Source organism: Atractosteus spatula, chromosome 3 (assembly GCF_055471065.1).
Source record: "Atractosteus spatula isolate fAtrSpa1 chromosome 3, fAtrSpa1.hap1, whole genome shotgun sequence".
NCBI classification, from domain to species: Eukaryota; Metazoa; Chordata; class Actinopteri; order Semionotiformes; family Lepisosteidae; genus Atractosteus; species Atractosteus spatula.
Window position 1 is genome coordinate 9767563 of NC_142708.1, and position 23542 is coordinate 9791104.

Genomic DNA, 23542 nt, shown 5'->3' on the forward strand with positions numbered 1-23542 from the left:
AGCATTTTACCTTGTTTTTATTTCTGGCAGCGTTATTCATGGTATTCTCTCTCTGTATTTAAAAATGACACCCTTTGTGGCCCTTTAAGGTGATAACCACATTAATGCTTAGGTACCCTAGTTACTTTATCATTGTATGAAAGGAAGCAGTTTTCTGAGTGGGGCAAAAGACAGGAGTTCAGCTTTCCTATTGTTGTCTTATTTTCAGCATCTGTAAATGAACAGAAATGGAAGTGCAAAGCGCAGATTTGATCCCATGGTAGAGAAAAATGATGGGAGTCTGGAGTGTGCAAAAGCCTCATGCTATGGGGCTGATTCTGTGCCTGCTGGTCAGATTCTAGCAGGATTGCCTGCATCTTGGACAGATATCGTAGCAACTAGCACTCAATGTTATCACAATGTTTTTTACGCTGTTGGAAAAACTATGAGGTTTTCATTGAAGGATATATTTACATCGGTTTTTGAATTGGTTAATAACAGTCTGTGGAGCAGTTGTGTTGGGAATGTACTCTGCTGTGAAGGTTAATTTTGCTTTTCTGCTTGCAAAAGAAAATTGTGGACAAGAGCTTTTCTGTTGATCGTTCTATAGTTTAAAGTTTTCAATAGTATTACTACAGAATCGTGTACAGCAGTACATTTTATGATGATTTACTATTTTGATAATGGAGACTTGGTTTAGACACCTATTTTGAATTCTAATGTTAGTGCATGTCACAAGTTCCTCTTTTTTTGTCTTGTTTAAAAACGTGTGATGAATGAAATATATTTGATGCATTTTTCTGATTAGAGTTATAGACATACAAGCCTCCAGTGAACCTTGTGAGGAAGCAAGTGTGGTTGCAGACTTGGTCTGGACGAGTTTGAGTGTTTTGGTCGCTTCAGAATGTACACTTCAGAACGAACACAAATCGTATTTGCACTGTTGTGAAAGGCTCTGGTTCATCTTAAAATAGTATTCCAACACAAAAGTCCTGTAAAGAACAAGCAACATTATGCTTGGTGGCATGCTCTTTCTGTCCTAAACTTTTTAATGGAGAAAAGTATTTGTATTCCAATTCCCCTCTGTTTTTAGTCTCGGTTGATGTTTCTGGATATTAACCCCTTTCTGCATGGTTTTGGATTACTGTGTGGTGTGCCAGTGGTTCTGCTTTGTAGAATAGTTGAAATGTGACCTTTGGAACAAACTGATTTGTGGTCCTGCTTTAATGTAATAAGAACCTAGGTTATGAAGATGCATCTAGTAGCTACCTGCAGTGCTTCACTTCTTAGCCACAATAAGATAATCCTCTTAATAAAGTAATATCATTGCATTCATAAAAAATATCAGTGCAGACTTTCCCTAACTCTCACTGTCAGCATTTTTTAGGATCTTGTCACTGAAGTCCAAGGACTATGCTAAAATGTTCTTAACTAACACTTCTCATTTCTAGTTCCGAACTGGAAATGTGAAGTGAACTGAATATGATCCCTCCAGTCACCTCTGATGTTAGAGCGGTCCCACAGACTATCACTCCTCAGGCTGTTTCATTCTCATCCAGATACTATTACACAGTCTTCTCCTGTCGGGGCTTACACTGACACTTCAGACAAGGTTCAGAGGACTTTTTAGCTTAAAAAGTCTTTTCATGGACAGTGAAGCAACGCTCTTCAGACGGTGAGCAAAGCTATGCTCAAGACAAGTAGCAGTGTGTTCATGGCTGGTAGGATTATCAGGGTTTGTGCCCTGTTTAGAGAAATTTAGAATCTTCCATTGTAGGATATCCAAGGTATTGATGTTTCACAAAAACTTGGTCAAATCGGACAAAGAATGTAAAATCTCTTGCCCACAAAATATATTTTTTCTAGTAACAAGACAGGATACGAGTGCAATCCACTTGTTACTTCCAAATTATAGTTTTTATGGGGTCAAGTAGAATGAGAAAAAGCGGCCAGACCAAGTTTTTTCTTGTTCTTTAAAACGAGCATCCTTGCCTTGCTGGTTTTTCCATCATTATCGATCCTGTTAACAAGCGGTAGGTTTACTCATCTTATTCGTCTGTTGAGATGGGTTTTTTTTCGCGTTTTCAGCTGCTCATCTGCCCCCCGGTCACTCGCTTCTTCTCCGGCCGAAGGGAGCCCTTTCACAAGCTGCTGGTGCAGGGGAACTCGGCGGGCAGCCTGTCTCTCTGGAGTGTCCCTGCTGCCTCGGAGCCACAGCCCGGGTCCGGCGCCGCAGGTATCTCTCCTCCCGGCGCTGTTTATCTCGCCTCACCGTGCTATTCCTCCGCCTGACGCGTCACGAACCCAGGCGCGCCGGCTCGTCCGCACCCGTCGGTCCTGCGCGGGTTTGTGCTTTATTACGACGCTCTCTGGTTAAAAATCCTTTCCAAAATGGGAGTTTCAGATGTGTTTACAGGTTTTCAAGGTGTCTTTAAAGCAGCAACTCCTGAACGGGCGAAGCCGAGAAAAGAGGTTTCGGTTAAGCCAGTCACTAGCGGGTTCAGTTAGTTAGGAGGCGAGTTGGAATGAAAATTTACAGACACCCTGGCCGTAATGGCTCTCCATGCAGAGGATTTCTCATCCCTGGCCCTGTACCAAACAGTATCTAAAGAAATTGCCATTCCTTATGAACAGAGGGATTGGAATCTACAGAAAAAAAAACGGCTGGACCAGAATTGGAGACTCCTGTGCTAGACACTACTTGTAGGATCAAGTTTATTAGCACTTGACTCTCCTCTGTGAGTTGGCTGATTTAATTCCATGTATTATGAGCAGCAGTACACAAGGACTTCCAAAGTGGACTGATACAGTAAATCCCAAACTGGCAACAGAAAGGTTTGCCAAGAATTTGTTTTTATGAGTTTTATGGGTTTTATTTAGATACTGATATTTTGATAACATAAGTGTCAGGGATTTATAAAATATAAAGCTTACTTTTTAAAATCCCATTAGATTACTTCTCAGAAATATTTTCCTTAAAGTAAGATTTTTTGTTTTTCAGCCTTTGCTAGGGAGAAGGAATCATTATGTATTTTTCTCACATGTATGTATATATTTTATGTATTTGTCTAAATATTTACCAGTAACAGGTACATTATTTTTTTCCCCCACATATGGTTTATGACTTTTGTGGTATTGCAGTTTCAGTAGAAGTTCTGTATTGCGTTTTAAACCAGCTCTGCTCGGTGCTGATGCACTCATGTCCACTAGATGGCGAAAGAGGCCATTGTTTTAGCAGATCGGCTTCTCCTTGATGAAGGCCTGGCCATAACCTGCTTGTTACTTCACGCTTGCACATTTTTCCTCATGAACAGATGAGAATGTGATGCCTCATAATGTGTTAATGCTATATTTGAATTCATTTTTATGATGTTTGTTTTTTTCAGTACTGTTAAAAAACAAATCCAGAAATGTCATGTCAGATCATCGGCGGTTTACTGTAATATGCACACCTTAATTGTTCCAGTGATTTTTAACAGTATGAACTATGCTACAGTTTTTACTGCTTCTCAAAAATACATCTGTTTTATACTGTAGAAAAATCTATTCTGATCTTTAGCTTGAAATAGCTAAAATATCCTAATTGTATCTAAAAAAAAAAGCTGAGTAATAACCTGTCCTGTCAACTTATTTCCTTAAAACAGAAATGGACTTGTGTGTCACTGGGTCAATTTCAATATGGAAAATCAGAAATTGCTTCTCAGAGTCACAGAACAGGCTTGCAGAGACTTGATTTGAAAATGGCATTTTAAAAAGACAGGGAAGCAATTTTAATTCTAACAGTTTATTTGTTTAGTCAGTCAGCTTGCAGTTTATATGACTTTTCCTGACAGTTTTTTTCATATTTGACCGCTTGGATCACATGGTGGTCAGGTTGGGCAAGTCTGTAAGAATTGTAATGGAGGTGGAGGCGCCATCTAGTGGTTTTTCTGCAGCACTGCAGTCTCTGTTGCCTGAATTAAAAACTGACAGTCAAAACAACACCAAAATCTAAAATGCCCCTTAAAGCGATCTTTTATTCCAGAAGGGTTTGTATTACCCAGTGCAGTTATGTCTGTTGTGTGGGTGCGAGAATGGAGGAAGGGAGGGGAGACAGGGCGGCTTGACTGGCGTTTTAACTCCGAACTCGCGCGTCTTTCCCCTTTTCCCAGAGCTGGCGGTGTCCTCTTCCGTCAGCCTCCAGGAGGCCTTCGACAAGCTGAGCCCCCAGCCGGCCGGCATCATCGACCAGCTGAGCGGGCTGCCGGGCTCCGAGGCCGTGCTCAAGGTGACGGCCACCGTGTACATCCCCTCCCAGGGGCGCCTGGTGTGCGGGCGGGAGGACGGCAGCGTCGTGCTGGTTCCCGCCACGCAGACCGCCATCGTCCAGCTGCTGCAGGGGGAGCACATGCTGCGCCGCGGTGAGGAGGGGGCAGAGAGACGCCGCTGGCACTGGTGCGGGGGGGGGAGAGGGGGTCCGTGCCAACGCCCCTCGTATTTTGGCGAAATCTAGAATTGTAGGCTAATGGAGATAGCTTACATACTGTCCGAGCTATTTAGCTAATGCTACTAAAAGGCCAACCAGGGGGCCTAAGTGGAACCTATGTGGAAGTGCAGTTAAATCACAACACAGGAGGCCCTTCTGTACACTAAGGGTTGTGGGAGTCTGGAACAAAATGCCTGGCTTCCTTCGAGAACCGGCAGGATTCTCACTGCCCACTGCCAAACGTGCCAAATGGTAACCAACCTCATGTACTGACTGTGATCACTACTATGAATGGCAAAGAAATTAATGCAGACGGCAATAGTAAAAGTACATCTCTCCCTGTGTGCTCTGAAAATTTGGATGTACGGCATGTCAGTGTTATGTTTGTTGGTTTGAACTAAATTGGTTAAGGCATTGAGGACACCTTTTTAGGACCAGCTATGTTATATACTGCTTCAATTTAATCTTTTAATAATTTATAGTCAAATATATTTTTGTCAATACGATATTTCCTAATCAAGCCCCTCAAAACCTCAGTAAATTGGGATATACAGTGTTAAAAAAATGGAATTGGTATCTAGTACTTAGCAAAAGTCCACACTGCTTCAAGTGGGAACTAGTTAGAAAATTACAATTTGAACTCGTTTACACCATGTTAACTGCCATGTCTGCTTTATCCAGAGGCTTTTCTTTTTTTTCTAATACTGCTCAAATATTGCAAAGCATCTGATCCTTGTAGGGGATGCTCCTTTATCGTTGAATAAGGTATATATGGTATATATGAATATGGGGCGGAGCGGTGGCTCTGTGGCTAAGGATCTGTGCCTGTGGCTGGAAGGTTGCCGGTTCGATTCCCGTGGCCCCTGAGCAAGGTCCTTAACCCTGGCTGCTCCAGGGGCGCTGTATAACTGGCTGACCCTGCGCTCTGACCCCCAGCTTCTCTCCCTGTCTGTGTGTCTGTGTCTCATGGAGAGCAAGCTGGGGTATGTGAAAAGACAAATTCCTAATGCAAGAAAATTGTATATGGCCAATAAAGTGATCTTATCTTTTATATTGTGAATTTAAATGTTCTTTACAGATTTTCTTCTTTAGTAGGGGTGTCCTGGCCAAATTTCCCCCTGACCTTTACCAATCATGACCTCCTAATAATCCCCATCTCTGAATTGGCTTCATCAGTTGGCTTGTTAGCTGACGTGTGGTGAGCGTACAGCTTTGGCTGCTGTCACACCATGCAGGTGGGGCTGTACATTAGTGGTGGTGGAGGAGAGTTCCCATTACCTATAAAGCGCTTTCAGTGGAGTGTCCAGAAAACAGCTATATAAGAGGAAGGATTTTTTTTCCCCGTTTCACGCCTGTGGACACGTTGGAGCCGCGTCGGCTTGTCACTGCGGCGCGTGGCCAGGAGGTCACGGGCTTGTTCCCCTCTTGCCCTGCAGGGTGGCCACCACACCGCATCCTGCGAGGGCACCGCAACAAAGTGACCTGCCTGCTGTACCCCCACCAGGCCTCCCCGCGCTACGACCAGCGCGCTCTGGTCTCGGGGGGGGTGGACTTCTCCGTCATCGTGTGGGACATCTTCACGGGGGAAATGAAGCACATCTTCTGCGTCCACGGCGGGGAGATCACCCAGCTTCTCGTTCCCCCGGAGAACTGCAGCGTGAGTTTTCTTCCCTTGACCCCCCCCTCCCGCGGTTTTCCTCCTGGTTTCTGCCCCGTTGGATGAAAACTTTAAGGAGGAGATTCTTGGCAGACCTTTGTCCAGTGTGTTTTGATGCAGTGCCAAGGTGCTTTACCGACATTGAGTCAGATAACTGATCCGCGGTTTGATCAGTCATGAAACGTTTGTTTCGAGCAGGGCTCTGTTCGATTGCAGGCGGCTGGAGTTGAAAAGGCCTTGCACTCCCAGTGGTTTATTTTCAAAAGAGCCCTTTACCTAAACACTTCACAATACCTTCCTTGATCATCCTCGCGTGTGGGGAAAATTTGTTCTTGATCTGACGTGTCTGTTTAAATAAGATGCTCATTTGGAGTGCAGCTGGAGTCTAAAACTTGTTACCTGATTGTTGCCAATTTTTCCTAGCATGCCGATTCGCCGTCGCTGATGGTACGTGGGATTGATCGGTCCAGGGTACTTCTGGCTTCTTGTGGGAACTTGCAGTGTGATTTTAATTGCGTCGGTCTGGCGATGCATCCGTGGCATGCTGATAAAAAACCGGATTTGTGCTGGGAGGTGTTAGCGGTCCAAATCGGAATGAGTCAACCCGAGTGGGATTTTGGCGCGGTGAAAATTAATTTCCCTGCTCAGTCCCGGAAACCACCTTGGTTTGCCTGGGTAGGAGTGTGTCATGTGTTTGGTTCCTCCTCCCAAGAAAACCTCTGCCTCGAATTGATTGACAGAAGCAATATTGGTGTCCATTACCCGGAGTAGCACAAACTGTAAATAAACCTGCCTGAGAATTACTTTGGATTTAATGACCTGCTTAGTTATGCTGCTGGTTTATAGCATATCAATACTTGTACTTAAGGACTGGAGCATTTAATTGATATGTGAGAGGAGGCTGGATACTATATCTGTTGAAATCTATAGTACCCAAGTGCTTAGTATACCTATGCCTAGGAGCTCTTCTCCTGAACTGACCACATTACTGTTGATTAAATCATAAAACCACTTTTTTGGCAGATCAATAGTTCAACTTTGTGACCCTTTGACTCGCTGTCCTGCATTGGAATGCTGACTGAAGCACCACCCTGTTATCGTTTAGTTACAGAAACATGGGCCTTTTTATCATTGATTAGCGTTATCTTTTTTTTTTGTTTTGTTTTGTTTCGGAGAGGAGGGGTGACATTCTCATTGTTTACAAGCTTTAATCTAGCTCATTCCTCAGCTCTCCGATCAGCCGGACTGCCATAGTCCTCGAGTTCCTGGGTAGAAGAACATGAGAGTGTTGACGGGCAAGAGAAGGCCATCTGGCCCATCTAACCCATGTGGTCACCCGGAGGTGTTAGATTTGAACAGTTAACCCAGGGCTTTCTTGAACACAGAGCTGGTATCAGCTTCAACAATATGGTTGGGATGTTTGTTCCAGCTCCCACAGCCTTTTGTGTAAAGAAAATGTGCCTCCTGTCCTCACTGAAGGAAAAAAATGAAGAGCAGTGGTCCTAACACTGATCCCATTTGATACTCCACTGATTACATCCACCCATTTTCAGAATCTGCCCCCCTTTTCTACTTTCTTATCTTCCAATAGCCCTTATTTATCCCATTTTGTGTAGTAGTGCCGCCATCCAGTGAACATCCCACAGTTTCTTCTTGACACAGTCTGAGTGCTGTTCACTCTCAACAACTCTTCAGCAGGTCAGCCGCTACCTTAATGTAATTCTAGGATTCATGCTGGAATGAATCTTCATATCCAGAAATTAATTTCTATTTATAAGTTCAAGTAAATTGTCATTATACTTGTACACAGGTATATGGTATAACGAACTGCCATTTTGCTAGCTCTCAGACGGTAAGTAGTACAAAAAATAACAATACAATTGTATAAGAAAAGAAAGACGGAGACAACAGGCAATGTGCAAAACAACAACAGGTAACAGGTCATGTGAAAAACCACACCAGTTGCGCAAAATCATATGTCAACAGAATGAAATAAAGGATAGAAAATGATGGGGAGTGAACTTCTTGGCATGTGAGGTAGAGGTAGATTTCCAGGTGTGTTTGAGTTTTGATAAAGAGAGAAGGCACTCTAAGGGTTCAGATTGTGGGTGAGAGGCTGGGAGTTTAAAAGTTTGATAGTGCGGGGGTAAAAACTGTCTCTGAGTCTGGTAGTCTGGGCCCGACTGCCCCAGTACTGTTTTCCAGATGGTAGAGGGTCAAATAGTCTGTAGCTGGGGTGTGTGGGGTCTTTGATGATGCTTAGAGCTTTCCTCAAGCACCATCTGTCATAAATGTCCTGGATGGATGGGAGAGCAACCCCAGTGATGGACTGGGAAGTTTTCACCACCTGCTGTAGGGCTTTGTGGTCAGCAATACTGCAGTTGCCATACCACACTGTGATGCAACCTGTCAGTGTGCTTTCTGTAGTGCATCTGTAAAAGTTAGTGAGCATCTGGGGAGATATCTTAGCCTTCTTCAACTGTCTTAGGAAGTACAGGTGCTGTTGCGCTTTCTTAATCAGACAAGTGGCGTTGAGAGACTATGTGAGGTCCTCGGTGATATGGACGCCAAGGAATTTGAAGTTACTGACCCTTTCCACTTTAGTCCCGTTGATGTGGATAGGGGCATGGCCGTTTTGCAGTTTTCTGAAAACAACGATCAGCTCGTTGGTTTTGCTGACATTTAGGGTGAGGTTGTTGTCTTTACACCATGTTGTAAGGAGATTGACCTCCTCCCTGTAGGCCCTCTCATCATTGTCTGTGATCAGACCTACAACTGTGGTGTCATCAGCAAACTTGATGATGGAGTTAATGTTATGTTTGACCTAACAGTTGTGGGTGTAGAGGGAGTAAAGCACTGGACTAAGCACACAACTCTAGGGGACCCCAGTGTTCAGAGTTAGTGTACTGGAGGTGTGGTTTCCAACCCTGACAGCCTGGGATCTGCCTGTCAGGAAGTCCAGAATCCAGTTGCAGAGGGTGGTGTCAAGACCCAGTGCACTGAGTTTCTTGACTAGGTTCTCTGGAATGATGGTGTTAAAAGCTGAGCTGAAGTCGATGAATAGTAGTCTTGCATATGTGTTCTTTTTATCCAGATGGGATAGGGCAGTGTGTATGGCAATGGAGATTGCGTCATCTGTGGATCTGTTGGACCGGTAGGCGAGTTGGTATGGGTCCAGTGTGTTTGGAATGGTGTCCTTAATAAATACTTTCACATTGGTTTGCTAGTTTTCTTTCCATTCCATGATGAATTCTTTCTCAACAGCTTAGCTTGGAAATTATTTTTTTCTGTCAAAGTATGAAAGGGTAAATATTTCATTTCAGAATTCCCGCTTGAGAGTACATATTTCACATAAAATATTTATCCTTGGATAGAAGAATTTCAGCATGACAGATTCCTCTCACACCAGCTGGGGCTGTGATTGCTGTCATGTTTGTGGTGCTGAAGGTTTTCTTGATTTATGATGATCAGGACAGGAGAGGTCTATTTGCACAGATCTGAGACAATCTTGCCTCTTATTTCTGTAGATTCACAGAGTGAAGAGGTCAGATGTATCATTTTCAGTAAAGAGTGTGGGGGAATTGACTTTTTGACTAACACCAAAGACAGAGATTTACTGTAGAACCCACAAGGTTAACGAAGTAGGCAGGAGTGAGGACCTGAAGACCACCTCCCAGTTGTCCCTTGTTTGTGTTTTTACCTTGTTATCCTTGATTAGAATTATGGCTTTTAAGTCATGATAAATCTTCATGCAGCATGAATGTACTAACTGAAAGGTTTTCATTCATATCGGCATTTTTATGGCCTTACCAAGATGCTGGTGCTTAAAGTAGGATGCGTGTTTCTTACAATCCATAGATCAGTGCAGTACAATATGTATCTTGTAAAACAAATATATCTTCTTTACACTAAAGGTACCCTTAATGAAAACCTGGCTGCTACAAGAGGTAAACCCATTCTGAAAAAAACCTAATTTGTCACCTAGGGTCTTGGTAAAGTATTGAACATTAGCCAGTATTCCCTATCATGTAAAGTTCTAAGCTAAGGATCTGTGCCTGTGGCCGGAAGGTTGCCGTTTCAAATCCCGTGGCCGGCAGAGGAATCCTACTCTGTTGGGCCCCTGAGCAAGGCCCTTAACCCCAACTGATCCAGGGGCGCTGTACAATGGCTGACCCTGTGCTCTGACCCCAAGCTTCTCTCCCTGTCTGTGTGTCTGTGTCTCATGGAGAGCAAGCTGGGTGATGAGAAAAGACGAATTCCTAATGCAAAAAATTGTATATGGCCAATAAAGTGATCTCTCTCTCTGTCTTATCTTGGTCATAGTACTGACAATACTGTGTATCTGCAATGAGTAGTTCAGGTGGGTAGCTGCGTCAATGAGTGCCATTTAGCTAAAGTTATATGTCTATAACATAAAGATGTTATAGACTGTGAAATACAATGTCTACAGTTGCTCTTTGCTGTTTCTTGAAAGACTTTAGACTATTTTGCCTCTCATATCTCTCTGATTTTCAGAATGTCTGTGCAGATGCCAGCTCTGCTTTCGGAGAGCGCGGTTTGGTGTCCACCAGGGCTCTGTCTTGGGACCCTTGCTGTTCAGTGTGCTGTTGTGTGTAGACACCCTTGCTTTCACTCGGTAACATGGTCAGGAAATTTGAGCTTGGCTTTTGCTTCATGCTGGTGGTTCTTTTGTCTAGACTTATGGCACAGCAGATGACTGTCACCAATCATGCATCCATACATTTTCTAACCTGCTTTACCGTGGGGGAGCTGGAGCCTGTCCCGGCAAGCAAAGTGCACAAAGCAGGACACACCCTGGATCGCAGTCTTATCACACCTTTGATAGCAATTTTATCGCGCTGTTAAGAATCTCACCGTCTTTCTTGATAATGGTCTGTCACTTGATTTTCACATTAAATCTGTATGTACTGTATTGCTTTCTGTCACCTGAGGAACATATCTAAGATCTGTGTGAAGAGGAAGGAGGAACATGCTAGTTCATCCTTTCCTAAGCTCCTGTCTTGGTTACTGTAACTTCATTACTGGTTTGCCTGATGATAGAGGCTTCTGTTTGTTCACTGTGCTGCTTGGAGGTTATTGACCACCCCGCTGCTGGGGTCTTTACCTGGGTTGCTTGTGAGATTTGGAATTGATTTCAAGGTGGCTGTAATAATATATAAAGTGCTTCATGGGTCAGGGCCCTGCTACTCACATCGGTGTAGAATTTCTTTCAGATCTGAAAACGCGGATTTCCTTGCTCTACCCACTATTGCCTGCAGGAGCCCCTGTTAACTTACAGCCAGCGTCGGAAACGCTGCACTTTGAGAAATTCGGTTTGAAAACCGGACGGTTCAAATGTGCTTCTGTGCAAATGCTTTTTAACCGTATTTGCTTTTTAAATTTATCTGCGTTTTACAGTTTTGAATTGCACTCTGGGGTGCTTTGTTATGAAGGTCACTAAATACAGGACTAAATTATTATTTTATGTAAAACCCATGCATTGCTCATACCCATAAAGTAATAGAGTAGTGTAAATGCCTGTAACATAGTCGCTATGCATCCAGACTATTTAATGGGGATTTGCTGGAATTACAGCAGAACATGCAATATTATATCATGCAACCACTTGTAACTGCTTCACAACAGTGCGCTTTTTGCAATGAGTAGCAGAGTGCTTTTCTGATTAAGCACGTTACACATGACCTCATTAAGCTGAAAGTCCCCCTGTGATGCTGATAAAATGCTGAGAGAGAGATGTATTCAGTCTCGCGCGGTGCCGGAGCTCCTTGCTGTTCTGCTTCCCTGCAGCCACTGAAGTGTTTCTTCGTGGTCAAGGATTCTGGTGCTGGTGAATCACCACCTGGGAACACTGCCTGTCACTGGAGGTTGCAGTTTCAATTTAGATGCTGTTCACATCTCCAAAGATTTTCTCTTTTTTTTTTCCCTCTATCCTCTTCCACTGTACAGTATTAACATCAGGTGCTAATAAATAATGTTGAATGCTCACACATTGATCCTCATCGCTAGAATCATGCTTAGCAATATCAAGCTTATATATATAAACACATTTGTCCGAATCTCAGCCTTAACTCTCAAACGTATCATACATCAGTTGGCCCTTTGTGTGGTCGTCTTGATAATCACGTTTTGAGAGTTTTGATTTGACTTTGAAATCCAACACACAGTCGTTAAAGTCTAGAGAAGTGCTGTTATTACACCCCTGCTGTTACAGAAGAGAATCACAGCAGAACAGATATGATTAGTGACCATGGAGACCGTGGATGACTGGGTTGATCGAGTTTTTGTTTTATTTTCAGCTGTTATTGACTAATTTCATGAACTTTCAAGTGCTGCATTTAAACCTTGTGTACAAATATAAAAATATACATGTCTTAACATACAAGTAAACTTCATTTCTATGTGCAGTTTTGTTTTCATGTCTGAAAACTAAATTTGATTTTTTTTTATTGCATTAAAAATTTGTAGCATTTTGGTCGTGAGACTTATGGCAAAAGGGAGTATTATGTACTGAGCACCCGAAGAAACATTATGTATATTTTTTTTAAAGAAATGTACAGTTTTTGGAAATTGATTTTTTTTGGTGTCATTTTGATTAATTGATCCTTCATGACTGACTGTTAAGCACTGGAGGGACTGAGACTGTGACATAAGCACTAAATCACCCTGTGAGGTTAGTGAGAGGGGGCTTTGTGAGAAAGCCGCCTGGTAATTTGAAAAGCCAGCAGAAGGCCGAGGCACACCTGGTCTGGCTGAGTAATTAGTGGTCACAGGGAGTGAAATTCCATGTGAGGGAAAGTAGTTGGGACAGGTTTTGAGTGGAATTAGCCACTCCTCCGGGCTAATTAAGAGGCTTTTGGTCTCTGGTTTGGGCTCTAGTCTGCAGGGAGGGAGAGAGGGAGATCCAGGGAGGAGTTCTCGCGAGCTTGGATTGGATTGATTTCCAGGCCAGTGAGACTCGGTAAGCTAGGGAGGCTGGAGAAAGTACAGCATAGTCTGTGCTGAGGGGTGTCGCAGGTGCAGGACAGGGGGATGGTGTGGTAGGTCATTGGCTCGGATCAGTGGGAATGGGGAACAGGCTTGGCCAGCTGGAACAGGGCGTTAGTACCTGTAGGAGAGGGGCATCGCTTGGCACAGATGCGGCATGTCTTCTCCCCACAGCCGGGAAAGCGAGACTAGATGGCCCGGGTGCTCCTTGTATCTTATCAGCACACAGTCAGGCAGTCTCTGGGAGTGTGAGAACACAGCAGACTGCCTGCAGCTGTGTCAGGGATGCAAGTACTGGCTGAAGGGAGGGCCAACAGTGTCAGCCAGGAACGTTTCTGTTTGCTCGTGAAGACCAAGAGTTGTGCGAGTCAAGCTGAGGTTGTGGGTGCTAAGCTGTGTCACATAGTGAATACAAATACTTGGTGATTAATGAAGATGGAGAGTGAAGTGAGAGTGAGAAGACTGAGTAAGTGTAATTCATGAGTGGTTTGTGTAAGATATATATATATAGCCAGCAGCTCTATCACCCTTCAGCTCACATCTAACAACCCACTGAAGCTCAGCAGGTGTGAGCCTGGACAGTTGCTGCTGGAAGAGATGTTAGTGGGACCAATAGGAGGTGCTCATATTAATGCTCCAGTATAGTGATGGGGACACTATGCTGTAAAAAGGCAGTGTCCTTCGGGCGAGACGTAAAACCAAGGTCCTGACTGTATTTGGTCATTAAAAATACCAGGGAGTAGGCTGTTCCTGATGTTTGGGCCAAAATTTTCCCCTGACCTTTACCAATCATGGCTTTGTAATAATCCCTGTTTATAAACTGGCTTCATTAATCAGTTCTCCTCCACACTGATGGCTCATCCAGGTAGGGGCTACACACTGGTGGTGGTGGAGGGGAGTCCCCGTTACCTGTAAAGTGCTTTGAGTGGAGTGTCCAGAAAAGCGCTATATATAGTAAGTGTGAGGATTATTATTTTCTGGAGGAAAGACCAGTGGAAGAAAGAAGACTGTACAGTTTGGGTTTGAAAGAAGAAAGACTGATCATTTAAAAATCTAAATGTTGATTAGAGTTGGCATGCCCCTATAAATGATTATATCTTTATTTATTTTGGCTCGAGTGATGAGGTGGTTTTGCGTGTTTGTTGTCAAGGCTGGTGAAGATCAAAAAAGGAAACAAATATTCTCCATTTGCCAAGTGAACAAAGCCCTGCTTCCATCGGCATGTTGGAGAACGGACGATGTCTGCACGTGGTCGCTTGTCATCTTGGGTCTTCACACCCAGTAATGTCATTTTTAGCAGGTTTTGATTTATTAATATGGGGTTCAATGTACAATGCAAAATATAAACGCAATGCTGAGAAAAAGGATCCCATGTTTTTCATCTATAAATCTGTCTTCTCCCACCAGCACCCCCCCAAGATGATAGTCTATGCCCTATTCCTCTTATTCTCCCAATTCATCACACTAAGGAAACTTGGAGAGAAAACTGAATCAATGAGTGAATGACACTGGTGAACAGTGCTGTTATGTCATCAGCTGCTACTTTCCAAGACCTTCCAAGTTCCTCCACCGGCATTGTGGACCTGGCAGAGCAAAAGACAGTTCTGAAATCCTAAAATACAAGGTCCTGTTGGCACTGGCAAACGCGGTCCACCTCTGATGGGCCACAGGCTGGGGGAGCGTGAGTTACGACACCTCGCCAAGATCGATGACAAGATCTGAGTGTGATGGCCTTGGCAGGAGAGGCTAGCTCCTACTGAACTCAACTTGTAGTGATTGATGTTGACCTGACTGCACTGCGCAATTCCCAGCCCTCCCACTTTGCTACACCTTATTTGCCAACTTTCCTTCGGGACAACACATCCTCAGTGGTACTGTGCCATTTGCTGTGCTTTTTACTCTCCAGAGCTGAGACCCATTGAACACTTGTTCTGAGACTTTCTGACTTAGAGACCATTGAACAGGCATATACCTGTCCAGATTCTACAAAAGGAACGGAAGAGTATCCAACAAGACAGCATCTGCAGCCAGGTGCAGTTCTTACATTGTGGATGTAAAGCTTGTGTTGTATCTAATGGTTTCCACACAAAATGCGACTTCCACAGAAGGTACCCTGTTGATCAGTCATTTTGATAACCGATTTTAATCCGTGTCATGAATTTGCCTATCATTTCTGTTCAGTAATATATCGGTGTCAAAAAGAAAAGACAAGTCATTTTTTTCTGATAAAAAAGCTTTGTGGTGTCCTGCTTGTGCAAGTAGTTTATTTTGAAGTTCAGTATATTTTGCATTTACTAGCTGCAGTAAGTCAGCCTCTAGCAATTTTCAGTCTATTAGTTCTCACGGTCTTTCTCTGCCATATAACATCACAAAACCTCAGAAGGCCAGTAATGAAATGAGTAGGCCAGCGATCAAATTATTTCCATCCCACCTCGAATTTTAAGCAGAGGCTGGAGATAAATAGCTAGTGGAAAAAGGAAAAATGTGCACGTTGCATGGATACCACTCACAGCAGCCATCAGTTTAGGTGAACTTGCGGTCAGTGATTTGGGTTTGTATGACTGATGGTTTCTTTTTCAGGGGAAGTTTTCCAAGATATATTTTTTTTTAATTTCTCATAATTATGATAGGCTTTTTAGAGGATTCTCCTTTCATCCATTTTCATTCAGGGATGAGGCGCACATCACTATACAGGTTACCATGGGAAGGCGTTCTTTTAGCAAAATAATCGACACTGAAGAGAGGGCAGCCTAAGGCTTTTATTTGAACTTCATCTTTCATGTGTTGTCTGTAAAACAAGCCGGATTAATGTAGCCCTCTGGAACTCATGAGAAAAGTACTTGTTTTTACAACCGTCCTCTCCTCACTCTGAGGCCTTTGTGTTTATCTAGGTTCTAGATAAACACAAAGGTTCTAGTTTATCTAGAATACTAAACTAGAATAGAATTCTAGTTTATCTAGAATAGTTTCTACAACAAGTTAGATAGATAATACTTTATTAATCCCGTAGGGAAATTGATGAAGTTGAGATTAAGGTCGGCATCATGGCAGCTATTTCATCCTGAACAACGGATGAGGTGGAGCTAACCCTTCTCTGGAGGCACGAGAAGAGTTGTGGCGTATTCCTCGTGTGGAAAGCACATCGCAGCGGATCTGATGCCCCGGGTCGCTGTTCCTTCTGCCCCTGCAGAACCGAGTCCAGCACTGCGTCTGCTCCGTGGCCAGCGATCACTCGGTGGGTCTCCTGAGCCTGCGAGAGAGGAAGTGCATCATGCTGGCGTCGCGCCACCTCTTCCCCATCCAGGTCATCAAGTGGCGGCCCTGCGACGACTACCTGGTGGTGGGCTGCTCCGACGGCTCCGTCTACGTCTGGCAGATGGACACCGGTACGTGTCTTAACGGCGGTGCAAATGCAATGCGCTTTTTGTTAAAGCTGTCTTTCGCTAAAGCTCCCCATGCGCTCACCTGGAACCCCCCCCCCCCCGTGAAATAGACAACCCTGTGAAATCTCTGAGGGTCTCCTGAGGCAGGCTCTCTGGGATGCCTGGATGGGATTTTGGTGTTCCTACTGTTGATTCTTAACCAGTTTTGGCTCAGTGGTGGTGGAAGGTGCTGTGATATTCAGCTGTTTCAGCATTGTGAAAAGGTACACGCCACTTCTGTGTTTCAAACACTAGAGTACTGAAGTCTTACACTCCAGCTATCTTTTGCTTGGTGTTTTGTCAGTTTTAATGTCTTATTTGGTTTAAAGATCTGTGAATTATCTGCGTACTGAGCACAGTTGCAATTGTAAGCTTTAGCCTGCAGTTAATCATTTATAGGCTAATGGAAGTTGAAATAATGATCTGCAGTTGTTCCTGTGCTCTTGGGCTCTTTTCTGATGCAGTTACAAATGGCCACTGCTGAACTACTACTCTGATTGTGATGTCCTGGTAGCTCATTGTGAGGACTACCCACAGAATCAAAGTTCATTTTCAAGATAACGTGTGTAGGAGGAAAAACAAATTTGGTTGTCAGACTAGAGATCAGGATTATTTCCTTGAAAATCTGATGCTTGAATCAAGGTGCAGACTTGTTGTAAAATATGTTTTCATGGCACTAGGTGAAGAAAGAACATTTACTGACACCCTCTTCCATCAATATAGTTTATTTTCAGATTAACCTCTTCATTGGGCTGGATAGAACCCAGTATTTTATATCTGATCACATTGACATGAAATACATTTCTGTTGAAGACACCAAAATATCAACAACATCCTGGGTAACTTGTTTTATTCTCCCATACCCCCCTTTGAGAAAGAAAGGTTTTGGTTTTAAGAGCACTTCAGCCCATGCATTTCTTTATCGATATATTAATGAAGTTATAACAATGGTTCTAGTACAGATCCCTGTGGTACTCCACTGATTACGTCTTCCTAATTTGATCGTTAACATTAGTTCTCAATCCAAACATTCCTGTGCTCCTACCACCTGGAATTTAGGAATTACCCTTTAATGAGGAACTTCATATTTTCAGAAGGCCTTAGTAAATACACTATCAAATGCTCTCTGTGTGTATCTGATACTTGCTCACAGACCCCTTATAACTTAATTAAGCAAAGTCTACCTTTTCTTCATCCATGTTGACTCTCCCTTAGGTTTGTATTTCCATATAGGTGATCCTGTAGATCCGATAATTGATTATAGCTATGGAAATGTAATAGAACTCAGACTTATTGGTCTATAATTACTTGATTTCAGTTTTGTCACCCTTTTTTTATAGATGGGCAGTACAGTAGCCATTTTCCAGTACATAGCTCTCCTCTGCAGTATTTCCCTTAAGGCGTTTTACTTGTACATGTTATTAAAAATGGGAAATAATTGGAAAAAAGTGTTCAGCTTCTCAGATTAGCTCTATCCATCATCATCCGATCATTTAGAAATAAGTAATCTGATCTTGTGTGGCAAATGTACAGTATGTGAACAAATTCACTGTTCACAGATCTTTGTGTGCATTTTTATGCTTGTATCATTGGTTTTGATGGTAAAATAAAATTGTTTAACAAAAAAAGCAAAATAAGGTATGCACCATGGTAGCATAGCCATTAATGCAAAGCTATGCCAGTTTTATACACACATCATTAAAATCAAGGAAAGAAGATGATGAAAGAATTATATAAATCAACACAACACAGAAACTTGTGTTCTGTGTTCAGTGTTATGTAGTCTGTTTTACTTTTCGACTGTGGTGATTTATACATTGTGAATAAACTCATTCTTAAGAAAGCAGTGCTATATAGAGCTGATCTTCTTAGTCCTGTGATGCTGTTTAATCAATCAGGTGTTAAATTTCAAAGCTGTGTTTCAAAACAGTGTATTTATAACTTAACAACATTAAGACTGTTTTTTTACAGAGTGTAGGTATGGATATCTTAGATCTGTTGTTTTTCAGTATTTTTTTTTAAATTTCACTTTAATAAACTTTTAAATGCCTTAAGGACTCATAATTACATATCTGCATGCATCTAATCATGCAAGTCTTCTACAATCCATATATTGAATCCTCCTAAAGGCAAATTCCACTGATGATGTATTGAGTGAAGCTACTAATTAAAACATGTTTAATCTAATTTGTAAATTCTGGTTATGTCAAAGTGCCATTGAAGAGTTCTGATAAGAGACCGAGTTAACAGCAGAGTCACTTTGGAAAAAAAGATGCTTAGAAAGTTACATAAAGTGGCAATAACTTTATTTGCACACTTTGGTGTGTTGGTGATGTTCCCACGTGTTTGTCTTTAGGCCTTCTGTTGAATGAAAAATGATCTTCACAGAACGGCTATGTATTCTACCCTTTAAGTAAGCTTTTTTTAAAAACTAAATGTTGCATAATATATAGAGTGTAATTTCATTGTCAGAAAAAAATGACAAGGTTTTTAGTCGTTGACTGCTTCGTCTGTCCTCTTAACATTATGAAAAAAAGTGCAATTATAGTGGTGTATATTTTTATGATTATGCCATTTAGTGATAGTTCCTGCTCTTCTGTTTTAACAACCTGGTAAATAATTTATGTGCTGTGTTTGCCATGCTTACACAAGGTTTCATTAAGCTACATTCCACTTACTGAGCCTGTTCTCATTTAAATTTTATTTACCCAGCTTTGTACTCACATTGCATTGCACAAGGCAAACCAGAGGCCATGCACTTTAGAAACATTTTCTAAATATTGAATAAGGCTGATGCTAAAAGTCAGTATTTGTAACTACATTAGGTGCATTAGCCTGTTTATGCAAGCTCTTAAATCTGGTTTTAAAGGAATATTGCTGAGTAGGTCATAGCCTCTTCATGGCTCATGAGGAAAACTGTCCAGATTTTATCCTCACTGATGGCTTATCTTCATCTGGTTTGGGAAGGGGAAGGAATGACTATAAATGTGCCTATTTTTGTAGACTTGTTATAACCTGTAGTGTTAAATTGAAGGATCTGCTTGATGACTCCTTACAGTGTATGTTGTCTTTCCTAATTTTTGCCTGTGGTCATACTTGGGCATGTTCTCCACTTTTTAAGAGCATTTTATGTAAAGATTCACAGAAAAATGTGATCACGTTACCGTCAAACAATCGAAATAAATCACACTGACGTTTCCTTTGCACTGGTCATTTTACCTGCAACGGGAGAGGTGATGCCTTTGCACCTGAATTTGTTAGTGCTTTGTTGTAGGAATAGACCAGTCTGAGAGCTGTATGGTGTTCCACTCGTGCTTCAGCAATCTGTTTTTGGTCTGGTGTGCCCAGATTGTATAGTAATACTGAACCCAGGAAGACCCTTGAGGCCAAGGAAATGCTCATTCCACTGTTTGATGTGTCGACATGACTGGAAAACACAATGAAAATATTCAGTCTTTAGCAAGTCAGCTGTAGGAAAGGCCTTGGTTTTAAGCGACCTTGCTTAGATAATGAAGCAAAAAAAATCGGAATGGTTTGTATCCAGCAAAGCTCTCTGCAAACATTTGCCATTCGAAAGTAGCTGAAGGTTTTGGGCTGCGTTTTTCAGGCCTTTATAAAGAAAAGGCCCAAGAATGAGACGTAGTAGGTGAAATTGCTGGGTAGTAAAGTGTGAAATTAACAGTGGAGTGTGCTGATGCGTTGGATGGGTAATGGCACTGTGAACTGGAGTCTTCTATCAATGTGAGGAGCAGGTACTATAGTCTTTGAGGGAAAGGGGAATTCAGAATTCTTACCTGTTCAATTCTCAGCCCATTTTTTTGAGTAGATATTGAACACAATCCCAATAACTTTACAGTTCACAGCAAATGGTGTGGACCTTTTTTCTACTGGGGGGGGGGGGAAATGAGACGTTTAAACTGGTTTCGCTCTCGAGATTGAAACTGCAGCCGAGAGAGACGAGCATCAGCTGGAAAAAAAAAAAATATATAAACAAGCAGCAAAATCCCTTATATAAAAGAAAAGGCCTGCCCTCGGCAGGAGGTCGGTCCATTTTGGCACACCTGCAGCAGGGGAGTATGTGGCCTTGCGGTGTCGTGGGGGCGCGCTGCAGGGCCCGGTCCCCCCCAAGCCCCGCCTGTGGCTGAAGCGCTGGTGTCCCCCCCCGCAGGCGCCCTGGACCGCTGTGTGATGGGCATCACCGCCGTGGAGATCCTCAACGCCTGCGACGAGGCCGTGCCCGCCGCCGCCGATTCCCTCAGCCACCCCGCCGTCAACCTCAAGCAGGCCATGACCCGCCGCAGCCTGGCCGCCCTCAAGAACATGGCCCACCACAAACTGCAGACCCTCGCCACCAACCTGCTGGCCTCCGAGGCGTCTGACAAGGTGAGTCCCGGTCCCCCGCCCCCTTCCCGGACTCTGTACCAAGCAGTTCCGGTGGGCCGCATGGCCTCCTCTCCTCTGAAACCTGTCTTGTGTCCTTATGCTTTTCCTGCGGAAGCACAGATTGACTGGGAGGAATTCTTGTAATGGCTCACTTCAGTCTCCAGTCTAAGAATCTTATAATAGCGTTGCATGTTTTGTATTTCGCATTTTGCCATTTTGTGTGTTCTTTAATACATCTTCAGTAAGCACTTACATCTTGGAAACATATGTGACCAATTTAAAAACTATCACAGACTTAAAAAAGCACAAAAACAACACAGTGGAAGCTGAGCAGTGGAGGGGATAATCGCTTTATGAAAAATGCATGCCATCTGTCTCGTTGGGGAATTCAGTTTTCTGTCTGCTATGCAGCCGTTTCACTCATAGCTGAAAAGATAGTGCCTCTTTCCAGCAATTAGACAAGGAAATGACACCCCCTTTGATAATGGAGTGTCCCCAAATGCTAGTAGAAAGGATATGGCTGGAGAAATGACTATCAAATATCTAAACTGTCTTGAGAAGCGTTTAGTTAATGCAGATTGTAGAAGTGCCTCTTAAGAAGCAGACACTTTAACGGAAATGAGGAAGCATTTTTTTGCTTTCTTTAACATCATTGTTTTTATGTTGGAATAGCCATTTTATTTCCGTTTTGCCCACCCTCTTTGGAATCTCGAATTGTGCATCTTGCTCGTCACGGCTCACGACTGCGAAGTCCGGCGGTCATGCACAGGGCAGGATGAGGAGGCCCATGCAGACTCCCCCAGACTCGCCACCGCCGTCCAGCCACTCGCTTCTTAACACGCCGCGGTCCCCCCCAGCCCTGATTGGAGGAGAGGCGTGTCCTCCGGCGGCATGCCTGCAAGCAGGTCCTTCAGCCAGCTATGTGCTCCGGCTTGGGGAATCCCCGTCGCACTGAGCAAACTCATGATGCCTGGATCATCAGCATCTTTCATAACTGAGCACAAGCTAGTCACGCACAAGTGAGACCACCTTGAGTCTGAGCGTTTTTGTGGAGGAGCACACCATTTACATGTGCACCTAAACCTTTTCACACTGCGAGAAAAACAACCTCTTTATTTTCTTTGCTCTGAGGTGTCCTTTCCCATACGTCTGAGTCTTCACTTTCCCTCTGCCATTTCACATTGCTTAGGGAGGAGGGACGACGGAGGTGCCAATTTTATAAGCACTCTTTCACTTGTCTGCATGAGAACATAAACATAATGCACAAAGGCCAAATCATATTATCATTGGCAAATGAGCCAGTCATTTAGGTGGAAGAGTACAGGTAAGAAACATGGTAAAAAACTGGTACTGCCTGTTGAGTGTCAAATAAGAAACAGCCGTAATGATATAACGTGTGTTTACAGTACACGGCATGAAGAGCAGAATAAAAAAGGAAAAAGATGAATCTGCAATCTTCAGAGCTTAAAAAATGATATGTAGCTCCTGTATTCAACGCGTGTATCAGTTTTAGAAGTGCTTGTAGTAAAAGTTATAAGTGTCAACAATAGTCCTCCACAGAGCAAGTCCACTGGGGTGGTCATTCTGAACATGGGAGTGCGATAGCTCTGCTTGAAGTGGTGGCACACGCCGACACGTGTCAGCAGTTCTGTCTGTCAGCTGGGGTAGCAGGCAAACCTGCCTCTGTTTTTTTTTTGTCTTAGTTGGATTTGTGTGAGAACGAGAAGAGATCTCCTTTTTACCTTCTGTGGACTAGACACAAGACACCTTGGCTTTTTGGTGTTGTGAAAATTCTTTGGCATTTATGCTGCATGGATCTGTTATTGTCATTGATTTAAAGTTTGAATGTGATAATCTGCTTCTAAAAGTCCAATCTGATGTGATATTTGTCAGTCCCCAGTGCGTGCTTCAGCAAGGAGGCCCGGTGCTGTGAAACCAGTGGGATCCAGTCCTGGTTCTGGAAGGCCAGTGTGTCTTTCAAGGCCTCCTTCAAGCAGCATCACATGAGAGCTGGGAGTAGCCAGCAGGTGGGTCTGGTTATGTCTGGTGTAGCTCGTTAAGAGCTCAGTTGGAATGAAAACTTGCAGACACGACGGCCCTCCAGGACCAGGATTGCTCACCTCTGAATGGTATCCAAGGAAAGCGAAGCTCCTTGTAAACAAAGAGAAGAAGTAAAGGCTGCCGGACTTTGGTAAATTTTGCGAACGTCACAAAGGCCATTCAGACGGCGTTTTCTTTCAGATCATATCTTATTATGAAAGAAGAAGATGTCCTATGCATGTTTTTTTTTTTTACAATTTCATTCTTCCTTTCTTTCTTTTTTTAACATTTCAAATGGCAGACCTGGAGGCGGGTAGGTGCCAAGAGACCGGCTCGTTAAACCAAAAAAGCAGGAAGCAAGTGATAGATGACCTTAAGGATAGCATGAATGTGGCTGACTATCTCAGCCTCCGGACAAAGAAGAAGTTAAAGCTTTTTTTTTTTTTACTCTTGACAGTGTTACAGAATTCTTGACCTTTCCCTCTCGCCTGCTGCACATTTGGCCCTAATTAGTTTGATCTTCTGTGGTTGTGAGGCTGTTGCAGCTGGCCGCTCTGTGACCTGCTGGAGTCCAGGCGGCTGGGCTGATCG

General features: G+C 43.3%; 1 protein-coding gene across 3 annotated transcripts in view; it reads left to right on the forward strand.

The window, feature by feature from the left end:
* wdr7 (WD repeat domain 7) overlaps positions 1-23542 on the forward strand; it is a 212265-nt gene that overhangs the window by 17750 nt on the left and 170973 nt on the right. For all 3 annotated transcript variants that reach the window (XM_088912070.1, XM_088912072.1, XM_088912073.1), the window contains 5 exons: positions 2068-2215; positions 4131-4379; positions 5881-6101; positions 16297-16492; positions 20697-20911. In XM_088912070.1, coding sequence (XP_088768196.1) covers positions 2068-2215; positions 4131-4379; positions 5881-6101; positions 16297-16492; positions 20697-20911 — 1029 coding nt within the window. The remainder of the gene's footprint in view (positions 1-2067; positions 2216-4130; positions 4380-5880; positions 6102-16296; positions 16493-20696; positions 20912-23542) is intronic.